At 43.4% G+C, this 18,306-nt stretch overlaps 1 protein-coding gene across 1 annotated transcript in view; it reads left to right on the top strand.

Annotated features, from left to right (window-relative positions):
• Positions 1-5,715: 5,715 nt before the first annotated feature.
• LOC123243642 (nmrA-like family domain-containing protein 1) overlaps positions 5,716-18,306 on the top strand; it is a 15,710-nt gene continuing 3,119 nt past the window's right edge. Inside the window, exons 1-4 of the mRNA XM_044671665.1 lie at positions 5,716-5,755; positions 8,946-9,184; positions 12,417-12,666; positions 14,483-14,673. Of these exons, the coding sequence (XP_044527600.1) occupies positions 5,716-5,755; positions 8,946-9,184; positions 12,417-12,666; positions 14,483-14,673 (720 nt within the window). The remainder of the gene's footprint in view (positions 5,756-8,945; positions 9,185-12,416; positions 12,667-14,482; positions 14,674-18,306) is intronic.

Here is an 18,306-nt window from a genome sequence, read left to right as displayed (position 1 = left end):
GGGAGGTTTAGGTTCAAACCTGGCCTCAGCCACTTCCTAGCTGGGTGACCCTGGGCAAGTCACTTGACCCTCGTTGCCTAGCCCTTACCACTCTTCTGTCTTGGAACCAACACACAATATTAATTCTAAGGTGGAAGGTAAGGGTTTAAAACAAAACAACATCACTGGCCATATTTTTTGGCCTCACACAGAAACTGGATTTAAGTGAGGCAGAGCTGCAGTCATCAACCTCACTGTCTCTTCCAGAGTTATCAAAATCCAGTACCAAGACAAGAGTCAAAACAACTGGGGATGGCCTGGAATGCGGTGGAAAGCCTTGGCTTCTTTGATGCTTAACTAAGCTTTTTTTTTTTTTTTTTTTTTTAAACCCTCACCTTCCATCTTGGAGTCAATACTGTGTAATTGGCTCTAAGGTAGGCAATGGGAGTTAAGTGACTTGCCCAGGGTCACCCAGCTAAGAAGTGTCTGAGGCCACATTTGAACCCAGGACCTCCCGTCTCTAGGGCTGGCTCTCAATCCACTGAGCTACCCAGCTGCCCCACCTAACTAAGCTTTAAACATTCCCACAGTGCCTGCCTTTGCTGCTTTCATGGCTACTGGAAGAAATTGTTCTCGTCTACCTCTTCCACCAGGTGAAGTCTTCACTTGCCAGAGGCAGACGCCTCCCTAAATGTTAAAAATAAGGGTCTTTACCTGTAAAGGAAAAGATAGGAAAGCCAAGATTCTGAGCATAATTGATTTACTCTAAGTCCACACGTTATATTAAATCAGTGGCCACTGATCTCCCATCAGATCAGAGACAAATGATGTACAAAGCTTCTTTTTAAGGTGAAAAAAGAGGACCTGAGAAGAGGAGAGGAGATTTTACAGTAGGGGCGACACAGTGCTGGGAAGATTAAGGTATTACATACAGTACGTTAAAATGATGGGAGGGGCAGCTAAGTGGTTCAGTGGAGGGGCAGCTGGGTAGCTCAGTGGATGGAGAGCCAGGCCTAGAGACAGGAGGACCTGGGTTCAAATCTGGCCTTAGACACTTCTTAGCTCTGTGTGATCCTAGGCAAGCCTTGGAAGCAATACTTTAGTATCAATTCTAAGACAGAAGGTAAGAGTTTAAAAAATGATGCAGTCTATGTAACTCCAAGGAACAGAGAAGGTGAAAGTTTACTCATTTGTAACTTATACTTTGCAATATATTGTAACTGCCGGCTGGGAACTGTTGCTGTCAGCCTTTCTGCCGTAAAGACAAAGCCGGGAGCCTTATGGTTTTGTGGTCACACAGAGGGGCCGCAGCTAAGCCAACCGAAAGAGAGACAAAGGCCGAGATTTCTAACTTCACCTGCTCTTCAGGCTACAATAAAATGTATTCTTATTGAATGGAATACATTCTTTCTTTTGGATTAGTTGGGTGTTACTGCTAGAAATAACTTACTTTCTAAAAAAATAGCTGGGTTATAGGAGGCAGCTGGGTGGCTCAGTGGATAGAGTGACAGATCTAGAAATGGGAGGTCCTGGGTTCAAGTGTGACTGCAAATACTTCCTTGCTGGGTGATGCTAAGCAAGTCATTTAACTCCCATTGCCTAGCCCTTACTGCTCTTCTGCCTTAGAACCAACACTTAGTATCAATTCTAAGACAGAAGATAAGGGGGGAGGAGGGAAGGAAGGAAGGAAGAAAGGAAGGAAGGAAGGAAGGAAGAAAGGAAGGAAGGAAGGAAGGAAGGAAGGAAGGAAGGAAGGAAGAAAAAGAAAAGAAAAGAAAGAAAGAAAGCAGAAGGAAGGAAGAAAAAGGAAGGAAGGAAGAAAAATCCTAGGAAAGAAAAAGAAAGAAAATATCTGGGTTGGTTTAACTTAGATGATAGGCTAAGTTAGCTAACAGCTAGAACTAACTCTTTCTAAAATAAATCATCAATGTAAATAAAAATAATCAGTATCAACTAATCCTCAAATCTAATTATTTCATAACTCACTGATGGGTTTGAGACCTGTTAGTTACCCTTGACCCGGTTTACCAGTCTTTGGGATCAGGTTATTGGGGTGTGGCCGCTGGGCTGGAGGGACAAGTGAGAGTTGGGTGGCAGGCAGCGCCCAAAGGAAGGAAAGCTGCCTTGAAACCAGCTAAGTAGAGATGTGGTTTTTCAGCCTCACCTAGTCACCTCAATGGTATTCAATCAAAAGATCAAACTCTATTTTATTTTATTTATTATTTTTTTAAAACCCTCACCTTCCGTATTGGAGTCAATACTGTGTATTGGCTCCAAGGCAGAAGAGTAGTAAAGGTTAGGCAATGGGGGCCAAGTGAGTTGCCCAGGGTCACAGAGCTAGGAAGTGTCTGAGACCAGATTTGAACCCAGGACCTCTCGTCTCTAGGCCTGGCTCACAATCCACTGAGCTACCCAGCTGCCCCTGAACTCCCTTTATTTTAGACCCCTTTCCCCTCACTACTGCTTACCCTGTCCTCCCTCATCTATCTGCTCCTTGTCAATATTCCGTGAAAGCATTCTTTGGGAGAAGCCTCGAAGGGCTTTCTAGAATTAGTTCTCTGTTTTTTTTTTCCTTTTTGCCAAAAATGTGATTTCACCTCTTTATTTTGGAAGTCAGAAAGGAAATCTAGTCTTCTGGAATGGGGTCCATTTGACTCGACCTTTCCCTCTTTCCCTACAAGATAAATCCTCCACATCCTTTCACCTCCCAGGGAGCAAGCCTTTTACTTGCCTAGAATTGAGAATGGATGTGTGGATGGAAGGGGGAGTGGAGGCCTGTGCATGTGAGTAGGGGGTGGCAGCAGAAGGGGGCCATAAATTGTGCAAGGGAAACCAGGCCCTCGATACTTCTTTCTTCCCAAGTAAAAGCTTACATTTATACAGCACTCAAAGGGTTGTAAAACATTTTTTTTGATAGAGCAAAATACACCTGAGCCCCTTAGATTAAGGGGCCCCAGGAAGAACCCCTGGTCACCTTGCCTTAGTTATGTCTGCAAGTATCCTCATACTTACATTGAGGAAACCGAAGCTCACAGAGATGAAATGACTTGCCCAGGGTTACACAGCTAAATCTTAGTGGTGGGGTCAGCCTTTTTACCTCTGTTAATCTAGAAAACTGCCATGTCATAGTTAGAGAAAACACTGAAAACCTTTCATTCTGCTTTGTTTGAGAATAGGGCAAGATTAGGGCAGGCTAGTTTAAATCCTAATGCAATGAAAAACAAAACAAAAAGAACCCAACCTCAGATGCGTACTTAGATCAAGGATTCTTAACCTGGCTTGTGAGAAATGTAAATAAATTAGATTAAATTAAAAAAACACAGCTATATGTGAATATAAAGGCCTCCTTTTCATCCTATGTCTTTTACTTTGTGCATTTAGAAATATGATTCTGAGGAGTCTCTCAGCTTCACCAGTCTGGCTGCTCCAGAGGTCTGCAACCCCCCCAAAGATGGGAAAACCCCCCACCCTTCACTATACTTTCTCTTAGGCTAAGTGGAAACCCTTCCCAGAGAAGGGAGGATTGCTTGGAAGGTGTTGTTAATCTTGGATGGGGGGTGTATTAGTGAAAGAAAAAGAAACCAGACAAATGGGATCCAGAAGCTGGATGGGCAAGAGTGATGCCAACCGGCTGGGTTGAGGTGCCAGGAGATTTCAACTCTAGGGGCATGAAAAGGAATGGATCAGTTATGGCATGTTGGCATTAAGCAACCTAGGCTGGGCAAGATGGTGCTGCTTCTGGAACTAAGTATCTGACTAACTTGAAGCTGTGTCTATCAAACCATTTTGTAGGGAGTTTGGGATATGCTCTGTGCCAAGAAGGATATCATTCTCTCCTTCCCCTTCACAAAGAGATTTGAGGGGCTCATGGGAATGTCACCAATGCTACCCTTTGACTGGTACTTGGGGGCAGAATCTGTAAGTCTTCTTACCTTCTCAAGCTCTTTACATTTTCTAATTGGGTGACCCTGGACAACTTTGGCCCTCAAGGACGTCCTTAAGGGGTGGATGGAATCTATCCTGGTGAAAGAAGTACCTTATCAAGAATTTCCTCTGCTGGAAGAACTGTGGGAGGAGAAACACAGAAGAAAAACAACTGCTTGATCACATGGGCTGTTGGGGATATTATTGGGGATGTAGACTCTAAATGATAACTCTAGTCCAACTAATATGGAATTGATCAATGATACATGTAAAATCCAGTGGAATTATGCATCGGCTAAGAGGGGAGTTAGTGGGGTTTGGGGGAGAGGGAAAGAACATGAAACACGTAACTGGGAAAATATTCAAAATAAAAATGAAAAAATTTGTTTTGGGGATGCTAATGGACATAGGAGTAGCCATTATTGTGGATCTTCTCTGTCTATATATTTTATCGAAGTCATGTCTATAAAGCATATCTAATGGGGAAAAAAAAGAATTTCCTCTGCTGCCAATATCATAGATTCTGTATGAATTCTAAGAGTTGCAGTCATTATTTTTTTTTTGGCATCTGGAGCTCCAGATCTGAAAAACAAACCTAGAACTGATAAATTCAGCTATTTAGGGTTGGGATAGACCTTAGACTTTAGGATAAAATGGCTTTATGGTGAAGAGATAGAAACCCCTGGGGTGGCACAAAGCTACTTTTGAGGATGAAACAGTGTGACTAGAGAACAGATGTTCATCTAAGGCAGGGGTTGGCAACCTTTTTGGCCGTGAGAGCCACAAATGCCACATTTTTTAAAATGTAATTTCATGAGAGCCGTACAGTGCTCACAGTGCCGCTCCTGTAACAACACCTGAAAAAAAATTGACTCAAAAGAACCAGATATGGCTTGAGAGCCATACATTGCTGACCCCTGATCTAAGGGAAGGAAGTCCTATCAGCTGATAATTTCCCTTAAAAACAAACAAACAAACAAAAAACAAGCTTTAGCTTCTGTCTTAGCATGAAGAAGAGCAAGGGCTAGACCAGTGATTCTCAGAGTGGGCGTCACTGCCCCCTGGTGGGTGCTGCAGTGATCCAGGAAAGCGGTGATGGCCACACGTGCATTTATCTTTCCTATTAATTGCTATTAAAATTAAAAAAACAAATTAATTTCCAGGGCACTAAGTAATATTTTTTTCTGGAAAGGGGGCGGTAGGCCAAAAAAGCTTGGGAACCACTGGGCTAGACAATTGGGGTTAAGTGATTTTCCCTCGGGTACAGAGCTAGAAAATGTCAGTCTCGATTTGAATCCAGGTCCTCCTGATTCCAGATGCTCTACCCAGTAATTTCTCATTTTAACCAGTTTTTGCAAATGAGATGCTAAGTTCAGTTATTTTTATTGCTTGAAAGAGTATATATAATGCAATTTGTGTTCTCTAAATTTTGGAGCCCTGGTGGAAAGCCCCAAGTCTCTTGTCTTAGTTATACCTACAAGTATCCTTGTACTTATATGAAGAAACTGAAACCTACAGAAATCAATTGACTTGCTCAGGGTCACAGAGGAAAGTACCTGTGGTGGGATTCAAACCCAGATACCTCTTGACTCTAGGGTTAATTAATCTAGAAAACTGCATTGTCATAGTGAGTAAGAAAAGACACTGAGTCCCTCCCATTCTGTTTTGTTTGAGAATAAGGCAAGGATAGGTGGGGCAATTTGAGGTTCTAACATGCACTGACATGAAAGGCGGGACTCTAGTTTGGTGCTGAAGCTAGATAAAGGAAAACCTCTCACACTCTCTCCTTCCACTGCTCTTAAGTCCAGAACCATGGCAAGCAAGAAAGTCATCGTTGTGTTTGGGGCAACAGGTAACAAAGATTCTATTTTTCCAATGGGTGGAAGGTTGACTGAAGATTTTGTTCATGCTTCTGACAGTCCAGACTTTCCTCAGATGTGGAAAGGTTTAGGTTGTCTTTTATTGGACTACTGTATGAGCATGGCATGTGGAAAGAGCAGAGGCAGATAAGGCATAGGACCTGGGTTCAAATATTTCCTGCTTAGTACCTGCATGACCTTGGGCAAGCCTCAACCTCTGGATCTCAGTTTCTTCACCTATAAAATGGGAGGAGGGTTGGACTTGATATCCCTGTTCAACCTTGGGCAGGTCTTTAAGCCTTCTTGGTCCTCAGTTTCCTCATCTGTCAAACAAGAGGGGATTGGACTCATTGATCTCTAAGTTTCTTTCCAGTTTTCAAACTATGATTCTCCTAGAGAACTTTAACAAAAGAATCCACTTGAATTTCTGGTATTGGCAGCAAGAAGGAAAATTAATCTGATGTGCTTTCAGGAAATGTTCCCTGATGGGTTTTTTTCCTCTCCTTTGTTTATTTTTCTTTGGATCATGCCCTGGAAACCTGTGCTTTATTTAACAAGGTAGGCTATGTCTTCAGTTCTCCCTTTCCCTCCACTTTCAGAGGTGGAAGAGAAATAAGAAAATGCATACGTAGAAATATGAGGTGAATGGAAAGAGCTAGGAGATATATCTTTCTGGCATAAAGCTAGGAGAGGCAGGGTAGAGTGGTGGATAGAGAGCTGGATTTAGTCAGGAAGATCCAGGTTTAGGTTCCCCCTCAGATATTAATGATCTATTGTGTGTCTTGGGAAAGTCCCAACCTATCTAAGTCTCAGTTTCATCATGTATAAGATATAAATTATAGTACTAGTACCTTCCTCAAGAGATTGATCATTGATTTACAGTTGAAAGGGAACTTAGAGGTCATTTTATAGTTGGGGAAACTGAGGCAAACAGAGATGAAATAATGTTCCCAGGGTCACCCAACTAGTAAATTTCTAAGACCAAGTGAAACTTGGGTCTTCCTGGCTCCAGGTTCAGCTGGATGGACTCCATAAATCATAGGCCCAGATAGCTTCATTTTCCCTCCTAATAAAATTTTCGAACCTGGTTTAAAAGGATGGTCTGTGAGTATTTGGAAAAGGAAACAGTGATGCTATGAGCCAGCACTGCTGCTTCTGTGAGTACTGGGGAAATGGCATCAATGAAGGAGCTGACCTTCCTGGTGAAGTTCTTAGACTTTAGCTGTGGAAACCAACCGCCCAGGGTTAGAGCTAGAAGTACTAGAAAAGCATGAGAAGAAGAAGTCTTCTTGAAGGGACCCTTTCATCAAATTATAACATTGACAATCCACAGCTTTTTGGACACTTTAGCTGGGATCCATTGGGTTGCCAAGCTTTTCATTTTTGAGTCTCCAATTTAAATTCAGTCCCTGCTCTCCTAGCTCCCAGGTGTTCTACTTCATTAACTAACACCTTGTGGCTTAGCATCTTAGCTGGATCTAGTGGTACTACTGGGGGCATTTTGAAGCAGAAAAGATTGTTCAGTTTTCATTGTCAATGATTATGTCTCAGAAATCAGCAACTGTTGCAAGTCTGGCTTGATTTCTTGTTTTGTTCATTGTTCTAGACTTAAGAAAGCAGATGAAAGTAAAAAATGGAGGGCATATAGACTCCCCACCTCACCAATCCCACCTAGCCTGGTTGTTAAACATCTCCCAATATACTTCTCTGTGCATGCATGTATATAGGTTGTGTGTGTATGTGTATGTGTATATGTGTATATATATTTATGTAGAAGGATCAGAAAGAGATGCGCTTAGAACACAACTTGGGGTCAGAATTCTTGGGTTAGCATGTTTGCACCAATAATTACTAGGGCAGCTTGGTGGCACAGGGGCAACTAGGTGGTACGGTGGGTAGAGCACTGGGCTTGGAGTCAGGAAGATTCATCTTCATGAGTTCAAATATGGCCTCAGATACTTTACCAGCCATATGAACCTGGGGAAGTCACTTAACAAAAGTAGAAACAAAGTAGATGACTCAGGTAATAAAGTCATTTTCAGACTAGTCACTATAGGCCCATGATGTCAAACCTATGGCCCATGTGCCAGAGAGGACACGCAGAGTGCTCTCTGTGGGCACACATGCCGTTGCCCGCCAGAGTTCCTTACTAGAAAGGCAGAGGGACTCCAGCAGAGTTGCTCCCTTCCCTTTCTCCACTATGCCTGATAACATTTCTTTCACATCACTTGTTCCTCTGTCCAGCAGCCCAATGGGAATACTTTCTCCCATCCTTGTATGGGGTAAGGGGGTGGGGTGGGGTGCATGCAACACTCAGTCAGGGATGGGGGGCAGAGCATGGCACATAGTCTCTAAAAGGTTTGCCATTATTGCTATAGGCTGTTGCTGATACTAATAATTAGCATTTGTACAGTACTTTATATCCATTATCTCAGGTACTACTATAAGAGGGCTAAAGCAGAGTGGGATTGAGGGAGGTATCCAGAGGACAATAGGGGCACTTGAAAGGAGAGCTCAATGGATTAAGACCACATTTATTCTGTTACATATTGCCACTTGCTTCTTAGAAATCCTTTTTATATAAATATAGTAGGGACAGAGGTAGGGAAAGACGGGAATAAAATGCTTCAACCCAACCTCTTGGTAGGGTTTGTATTACTAGCCCCATTTTAGAGATGAGGAATCGGACATCAGAAAAGTGGAACGACTTACCACAACTAGAAATCATTGGTTGTTGTTGCTCAGTTGTTTCTGATTCTTTGAGATCCCTTTTGGGACTTTCTCAGCAAAGATACTGGAGTTGTTTGCCATTTCCTTCTTCAGTTAATTTTATAAATGAGGAAACTGAGATGAACAGGGATAATTGACCTGCCCAGGGTCACATAGCTAGTCTGAGGCCAAATTTGAACTCAGAGAAGATGTCTTCCTGACTCCAGGCCCAGCCTTCTCCCCACTATACCATCTGGCTACTCCAGCAATTATTGGTACAAATACCAATAATTTCTGACCCCAAGTCAAGGGTTCTGAGAGCATCTCTTTCTGATCCCTCATGTACACATATACATATATACATATACAACCTGAATATACACACATGTATATGCCTACATTTTTGTTCATTCATTCATTCATTCATTCATTTATCAAATCATTTATTCATTTGTTTATTTTCCTCCTTACCAGGTTCTCAGGGTGGTTCTGTGGCCAGAGCCATTATGGAGGGCAAAGACTTTTCTGTAAAAGCAGTGACTCGGGATGTGACCAGACCTTCTGCCCTGGCCCTAAAAGAACTGGGAGCTGAGGTGGTGAAATGTGACCTGAATGACCAAGAGTCCCTGAAGGGAATCCTTAAAGGTGCCTATGGAGCCTTTCTGGTGACCAACTTCTGGGATGACTTCAGCAAAGAGAAGGAAGTGAAACAGGTAGGGAACAGGCCTATGCTCATCAAAGGAAAGGGTTCTGGGCAGTTGTTGTCCAGTGCTGAAGTAGACTGGCCTTATGCCCCAGTAAGAGTACAATCAATTTTTGTAAATTCTTACGACTTCATATTGACTTCATCTAATTCTTATCTGGTACCTAAAGTTGATGGTTCTTACTCTAACCAAGATAAAGAAGTGATGATGAGGCAGAGTTCCCTTATTTAATTAAACATATCTCTCCTCCTATAGCCATATTGGTGAAACTATGGCACACATACAAGAGGGGCTGCTCCCCTCCCCCTCTCCATCACACCTGAGGACATTTTTCACATCACCTGCCCCTCTGCCTAGCAGCCCAATGGGAGCACCTCCTCCCTTCCCATTCTGGGGTAAGGGGCTGGCTCACATGCAGCATGAGGGTTGCAGTTTGGGCACTCAGTCTCTAAAAGGCTTGCCATCACTGCCCTATAGAGTATACATGTGCATTGGCCCCTTGAAAGGACAATTTCTCATTTCTGATTGTTTCTTAATGATTGGGGCTATTCCCAAGATGGCTGACTGGTTGGGACTCATGAGGATGGTCTTGTTAAAGACCCTCTTGTTTGTTTTGGTATGTAAATGAGAGTGATAGAAAAGACTACTCTTGTCCCTTTTGTCTTTTTCTTGGATGGCAGAATGTTAGTATATGGTATGGGAGAAGGAACTTCTTTCTCCCCTGCCTCTCAAGGACATTGATGTGCTTTCAGTACAATCACATATCTGGAATCACCATGGGCTTGTGTGTAGCCCAAGAGAACAGTGCCCAAGAATGGATTTCCCTAGAGTTACAGAGTGCAGTGGTTGGGGCTCTAAGAGAGTTCCTATAAAGGCACACTAGAAGTAAGTAAGCATGTACCTGCCCACTTGGCCTGAGGAGGGACCTAGTTCGTTTTTGAATAACCCAACCTACTTTGTGAAAGCAGGAAGATGTCAAATATAGGCATCATTGTCCAAGAATCTAGCCTTCTACCCAGAGAAGGGAGATTTCTTGGCACCACCAGCCTTGAGTGTTGCCATATGGCTGAATCTAAGTTCAAGAGTGCTAGACTTTTAGAAAAGGGATGATAATTCCTGGGCAACTTTGCCTTTGGGAAAAAGAAGGACCTGTTTACCCAACTGGGTTCTGTGGCTGGAAAATCAATGAAGGGGGTTCATGATTTGGGGAAGTAAGAGAAAAGGACCTTGCCACCCTCTGTTATTCTAGACAATGCAAGTTCAGTGGGAAATAGGGTTGTTGTTTGGAAGGTCTTCAAAACATTTTTCTTCTAGAGGAGGTCAATGGCACTTTGTGAGGGGTGGGTGGGTGGGTGAAGACTGTAGAACTTTGTAGAAAGGAGAGGTTTCACTTGGAGTAAAATAAAGGCTGTCCTACTTGATGTGAGGAAGCTATTTTATAAACCTTACAGAAGTGGCAGGAATTGGACAAGACTTCATTTTTGTAGAGTGTAACAAATGAAAGTAAAATTATTTAAATGTAATATTAATTTAAAAAAAAAGATTGTGGTTGCCATTTATAAAATTAACTCTCAAGTCACGAGTCTGTTAGTAGCTCTTAACAATTAAGTTTTTGATAAAAATGGAGATATAGAAAAAAGGGAAATATAAGAAAGAGGCAGAAAATATCACCTATTTTGCCTAAGCTAAATCAGGAAGCCAAAATCTGCAGCCTGCAAAACCCCGCACAAGCCCTTGGGAGCACAGCAGGCACCAGAGCTCCCACTCAAGAGCGTCTTTCACCACAGCTCCAACCCAGAGAGACAGAGCAACATCTCCTCACACACCACACCTTTTTACTCCTATCGTCCTCCATCACACAAAGTGTGCATGTAAAATGGGATGTGGGGTAGGACAAACTTAGGGAGTGATTTTCTAGCTACACGAGAGATTGCCCAGATGAGGGAACTCCTTATATCATTACAGGTTGGCATCTTCTCTTCAAGTTATAGTCTGTGAGAGTTGGCTAAAGCAGATAGAGGTGAAGTGATGAAAACCAGAGACACATGATCTGGATATGTCAGAGGTGGGATTTGAACTCAGGCTTTTCTGGTTCCCTAGCCAACTTCCTATTCACTATGCCAGGAGGACATGCATAAACCTCAAAGTGCTACAGAAATGTGTGAATCATTTTGTGAATGATGCAGTCATCTAGCAGTCAGACCATTTTCATTAGCACATTGCTGGGCACAAAATAACGGCTTTATAAACAATTGTACCCTTCTTTCCCTCCTCCATGCCCTTCTAGGAGCAGATAGTTCTGAATGACTAAACTGAAAACTCTTTGAAGGCAGGCTCAGTGTCATTCATTTTTTTTTATTTTTTTATTTTAACCCTTGTACTTTGGTGTATTGGTTCCTAGGTGGAAGAGTGGTAAGGGTGGGCAATGGGGGTCAAGTGACTTGCCCAGGGTCACACAGCTGGGAAGTGGCTGAGGCCGGGTTTGAACCCAGGACCTCCTGTCTCTAGGCCTGACTCTCACTCCACTGAGCTACCCAGCTGCCCACAGTGTCATTCATTTTTAACCTTTCCCTTCTCCCCCAAGCACAGCTCCCAGTAAGGAGTACAACTGGGTCTCCATTAGTTCAAACAATGAATTTCCTGAAGTGGTTGCAAGTATTTAAATTCTCAGTATCTGAAGTTATACTTAGGTAAAATATATTTATTATTTCCAGCCCAATGAAATTATGTGGGCAAAGTCAAATAATGCATTTTATTGCCATGATTTGTTGCCTTTCTCTTGGATTTTCAGTTTTCTGCTCCTCCCTCTCTTCTCCCTTCATCTCTTTTGGTCTGTTTCTGATCCCTGCCCCCATAGGATAGGAATTGAAATTGGGATTTCATTGGCTCAGGGAATGGCTTGGAGGAGGAACTCTCTCCACCAATGCAGAGAGATACTTGTTCTGAAGTTTGTCCCCTTCTGGAGTTAGTTGCCTGAGGCACGGAGAAGGGAATGTCCTGCCCAAGGTCCCCTAGCCAGGGCACATCTGAGAAGCAACATGAACTGTGTCCAAGGCCAGTTATCTGCTCTGTCCCATATTTAGTCATTACTATGGCTTTCTCTTATTTGATGGGTTTTATGAGGATAAAAACAATCATCAGGGAAGAGACATTAGAGCAATAATTTTGAAAAAGAAGAACAAAAAGAAATGAAAATAAAAGCAATGAAAATTCCTTTTATTTTTATTTTTTTGGCTCACAGGGGAAGATGGTGGCTGATGCCAGTAAACAACTAGGCTTGAAGCATGTGGTATACAGTGGCCTGGAGAATGTAAAGAAGTTGACCAAAGGAAAACTGGAGGTGCATCACTTTGATGGGAAAGGGGAAGTGGAAGAGTATTTCTGGTCCATTGGAGTTCCCATGACCAGTGTCAGGATATCAGCCTACTTTGAAAACTTCCTAAATATCTGGAAACCTGTGAAGGCATCTGATGGCGACTACTACAACTTGGGTATGTTAGAAGATGGCGTGGGGAGATAGCAGGGATTAATGCTGGCAGATCATTCATTCACTCATTTATTCATTCATTTGTTCATCCAAATATTTATTGAAAGGCAATGTGCACAGAGGTCTAGATATGGGTTTAGATATTCTTGGATTTAAATTCTACCTATGACATTGACTGCATTACTTTGGACAAACCATTCTCTAGCCTCAAGTCCTTCATCTATAAAATGGGGAGAGAGAGATTGGACCAGATGTCCCCTGAATTCCCTTCTAGCTGCAGGTCTATAACCCTATTCCTACATGTAAGATCCTGGCGGAGTGAGGGAGAGAGATAGAAGATGTAGAAGATGTGTGGGAGGCAAAGTGGGATAGTGGGAAAGAGCACTGGATTTGGAGTCTGAAGCCTTAGGTTCAAATCCTGCCTCTGATATTTCCTACCTATGGGACCCTGGCAGGTCACTCAACCTTACTGGGTCTCAGTTTCTTCATCTGTAAAATGAGAGAATTGGCCTTGAAGGGTCCCTGAGGTCCTTTCCAACTCTAGAACTAGGATCCCAAGATATCAGATTGAGGCCAGTTAAAAGAGAAAGGAGCTAGAACAGGGCATTCAGTACTTTGCTTAGGGAATATTTTTGAATGAATGAAGAAGTGAATGATCTCTTGCAGTTTCTGGGGCTATCCGAGGCTTCAGAACTTCCAAAGGATGAGGCTTCCAAAGCAGTCTCTGAACAATCGATCAATCGATCTCTCTGTAATTGTGAATCCATAAGTGTAGCATTCTATAAATGCTAATAAACTAGTATCTCTTAGGCACTACTAAGCACTGGGATCTGTCCAGCACTGTGCTAAATAACTCCTGTGGATACAAAGACATAAGAATCACACCCCAAATCACTGCCTTTTAGGGCCTATCATTCTAATGGAGGAGACCATATGAATAACAGATTTGTGTCCCAAGTATGGAAGAGGTCCAGGTATCACTGAAGATTATACGATTAATTTCCTACCTCTGATGTCCTAGGTGACACAGGGTGGGGGACACCAATTAATAAGACTTCAGGGAAGATTCTAGTTATGGGGGTTTCAGTGAAAGGGCTGGCTGGGGGAACTAGATGGGAAGGCCATCATAAATTCAGAGACCATCTAGTCTAGCCACATTGAAACTGAGGCCCAGGATGATATAGGGACTTGCCCAAGATCACACAGACCTTAAATGTCAGAAGTGAGTCTTGAACCCAAGTCCTCTGATTTCAAAGGCAGTATTCTTTCCATTTTACTGCACTGCCTCCTAGTGGCCAACTCTAGAGCACAGACAGTCTGTGGCCAGCGAGGCTGGATCCAGAAAAGTCAGAGATGCTTCTTTGGGGATATTTTCCATTTTGCATGATCTTTTTTCTCTCTCCTACACCTGGAATGTTGACTTCTTCCTTTGTCTCTTAGACTCTGCAGATCCTTTGAAAGCTTAACTCAGGGGCCAGCTCCTCTGCTTCCCCTCAGGTGCTCTCACTCCCACATACTTGACCCATGACCTTGCATTCATTTTGTGCATTTGTGGTCTCTCCCAGTGGAGGGCAAGGTCTTTGGAGGCACAGATCATCAGGCTTTTGTCCTTGCAGCCTTAATGCCTAATAAAGCCCCTGGCCCAGGAGAGGGATTAACAAATACTTACTGATGGATTGTGGTCTCCCACAGATGTGTGGCATTTATCCACTTATTTTGACAATATCCAGCCCAAGCTGCATTTGAATGACCAGTGGATTGTGGGAGGAACCTGCTGTGGGAGAGTGTGTTATAACTGACTGTTCTGTCCTCTTGGCCAGTGTTGCCTATGAAGGACATCCCCATGGATGGCATCTCTGTTGCTGACATTGGACCAGCAGTGGCCAGCATCTTCAGGTCCCCGGAGGAGTTCCTGGGCAAGGCTGTGGGTCTCAGTGCAGAAGCTCTGACAGTTCAGCAGTATGCAGACATCCTCTCTAAGACCTTGGGGAAGGTGGTTAAAGACGCCAAGGTGAGCCATGCCAGAAATGACAGAGATGGTGGAGTCCTTTTCTGATTCTTTATGGGAGGTATCTACTTCCCTTGGGAATTCTGGGAAAATCCTTATGGATGGGAGCAGCCAATCATTGTCAGTGGGTGGTCCATGATGGAATTTCACAGGCATCTGGAGAGGAGAGAATCTTGCGCTTTCAAAATTAAGTCATTAATATTTATATCACAATTTAAGTACTTTTCATATATTATCTCATTTGAGTCTGACAAAGGCCCTATGAGGCAGGTATTTGTGTAGTACCCATTTATAGATGAAAAAACTGAGGGAGTTTGAGTGCCTTGACCAAGATCTATTCATTCACTCATTCATTTATTCATGCATTTATGCATTCATTCACTACATTCATTCACACATACATTTTTGCATTCCTTCATTCATGCATTCTTTCTTCCACTCACCCCATTCATTGATTGATTCATTGACTCATGCATTCATTGATGCATGCATTCATTCACTCCACACCAGGAGGCTGCACCTAGCTGGGAGCTGAAGTAGTCCAGTTTGGCTAGAACATCTGTACTGTGGAGGGGGTTATAAACCTGGAAAGGTCAGCTGGAGCCAGATTGTGAAGGACTTGAAATGCAAAACAGAGGAGCATAGTGTATGTTATTTTACAGACAATAGGGAGTCATGGGAGCTCTTTGAGCAGAGGAGTAAAATGGTCAGACTGCTGCTGTGGGTATCTCCCAGGTTGCAATGACCTGATTCTGGCACTGGGGTGACGATGGCCAAGTGGGGCTGGATTCTACCCTCTACCAGACCTCTTCCAATCCTGTGATTCCCATGGGGGCCCCCGAGGCCTCAGTTTTTGCTTTTCTTTAAACAATGAACAATGAGTCTTAAAGGCTTGGGAGATTGGCTCAAGTGGTCCCATGGTGGCACTCCAACCCCAACAGTAAGCCCAGTCTGTGGTCTGCCATTTTACTCTCTTTATGGTTTATTGTCTGGTTTGCTGGCCTGGAGATGGCATGGCAAGGAAAGAGCCGAGGCCATTCTGAAATCTCTGCTCTGGCTGGGCCCTTCTGGAAGGCTGGCCTTTCCTCAATAGAGGTCTGGAGGCAACTGTGCTTGGACAAGTGAGGCAAGCGGCTTAGTTCTCGTTCTTTAGGCCTCATAAAGCCTTTTAGACTGTGTCAGGCATGCTATTGCAGAAACAGTTGAAGCAGAAGAATAATTGAACCATAGAGAAAGTGAACATGTCCTTGTGATAGCAAATGGAAAGGCAATGGGATATAGTGGAAAGACAGGGAACTTGGAGCCGTGGTACTGAGGTCAAATCCCTCTTCTGTCACTTCATTCTTTGAGAGATGGGGAAAATAGTTTAACTTTTATGGGCCTCAGTTTACTCCTTTGTAAAATGAGTGGGGTGGAGAAAATTGTCTCTTAGGCCCCTTATGGGGCAGCTAGGTGATGCTGTGGATAGGGCACCAGGCCTGGAGTCAGAAAGGATCCTCTTGCTGAGTTCAAATCTGGCCTCAGGCACTAATTAGCTGTGTGACCTTTGGCAAGTCCCTTCACCCTCTTTATTTCTGTTTTCTCATCTGTAAAATGGAGCTGGAGAAGGAAATGACAAACCATTCTAGTATCTTTGCCAAGAAAACACCAAATGGGGCCATGAAGAATTGAGCACAACTGAAAAACCATTGAATAACAAAGGATCACTTCTAGCTCTGGTCTATGAGCCTATGAAATCTCTCTGGTCCTTTTTCCTCCTCCTAAAATGATGGGATTGAATTAAGCTTCTAAAGTCCCTGTGAGTTCTAGGTCTCAGATTCCCATAGTCCATGTCACTTAGCCCCTGGGGCCTCAGTTTCCCCTGCCCCATTAAATGGGGAAGGAGGATTAGACTATGGCTTCTGAGGTCTCTTCCAGATCCAGAACTCTAATGCTAAGTATTATGATAGAGTTTGAACTCAGGTCTCCTGCTGTCAGAAGAACATTCTTTCCACTCTGTAGTACTGGCTCTTTGGGACAGAAACTTGCAAGGAGAAGCCTCCATTTTCAGAGCTCCCCATGACTGGCTCCAGGAGGCTGACTCCATCCTGCCTTGCCAAAGTCAGGGCTGCCATCTAATCTTTCCCCTCCCATGGTCCTGCTTCTCATTCCATCCTTCAGGGTTCTCCAGCAGGCTAAGCCTTTAACCTCCAACTCTCATTTCTTGTCCATGATAGCTCTCCTTCCCCCCTGATGGATCAATCTCTCCTCATCTTTCCCCTTCAGTCTTCATATATTGTCAAAAGATGCAGGAACTATATTCTCCTGCAGGCTGCTTCTATCCCTGTTATTGGGCACCCAGAAAGCACTCAGATCATTGGTTAATTCAATTGTGTTCTTGAGAGGAGACCAATGGAAGCAGAGTCTTATCATTAATTAGCAGATGGAGTCACTGCAAAATTTGATTTTTCAGACCAGACAAATCAATGGCATTTTAAAACCTCTCCCCAGGCTTCTTGTATCACAAAAGGATTATTTGCTTTAGAAAAGGATTCATAGGAGCCTAGGACTAGACCTGAAAAGGGATCTCAAAGACCATCTAGAGCAGTGGTTCCCAAAATTTTTTGGCCTACCGCCCCCTTTCCAGAATAAATATTCCTTAGCCCCCTGGAAATTAATTTTTTTTTCAATTTTAATAACAACTAATAGGAAAGATAAATGCACCTGCGGCCATCACTGCCTCCCTGGATCGCTGCAGCACCCACCAGGGGGTGGTAGCAGCCACTTTGAGGATCACTGATCTAGATCAAGTCATGTCCAATTCTCTCATTTTATAGAAAAGAAACTGAGTCCCTTCCCTCCCCTCCCCCGGTAATTAAGTGACTTGCCTAAGGTCACTCAGGCAGTGTCAAATGAAGGAGTACAGCATTTCCAGGCCTCAGTTTCCAAGTCTGTAAAATGAGGGGTTTTATTCTATGACCTCTGCGGCTCCTTCTGGATTTAACTCTCTGATCCTAAATTAGACCAACAATGAATGGAAGACATTGGATTTGGAGATGAGGAAGTCATTTTTGACCTTTGAGAGAGGAGGGCAGGGAAAGTGGAGAGCAAAGAGGCCAGGTCACAAGAGGGTGAAGGGGAAGTAGAGGCTTCCTGTGAGACAACTTTTTTCAGAAGTTTATCAGTGAAGTGGGAGAGAGAGATGGGCCAGTGGCCAGAAGAGGTAGAAAGATTCAAAAATGGGAGAGCTTGCCTGGGAATGTTTGTAGATTACTGGGAAGGAGCCAATAGAGAGGGAGGAACTGAAGATGCAGGAGAAACAAAGGATGGATTCTGGGAAAGATTCAAAAGAAGATGAGGGAGGAGGAGCAGGGGGCCCAGCATTGATTAGTCTTAGTAAGGAGAAGCTAAAAGCTCTTTTTTGCTTCCCACTATATGCTATCTCCCCCATTATAATGTAATATCTTTGGGGGTAGGAAATGTCTTGCTTCTTTGTTACTGTGTCCTTAGCACAATGTAAATATCTAGTAAGTGCTTAATAAATGCTCCACTCTGCTCTCACCTCTCTTTTCTGCCTCTCCTTCCCTGTTTTCTCTCTCCTATCTTTTCTTTCTCTCTTCCTCTTTTCTCTCTCTTTCCCTCCCTCCCTCCCTCCCT

This window comes from Gracilinanus agilis, chromosome 4 (genome assembly GCF_016433145.1).
Source record: "Gracilinanus agilis isolate LMUSP501 chromosome 4, AgileGrace, whole genome shotgun sequence".
In the NCBI taxonomy this organism is placed as follows: Eukaryota; Metazoa; Chordata; class Mammalia; order Didelphimorphia; family Didelphidae; genus Gracilinanus; species Gracilinanus agilis.
Note: the sequence above shows the minus strand (reverse complement) of the source record. Positions and strands in the feature narration are given on the sequence as shown.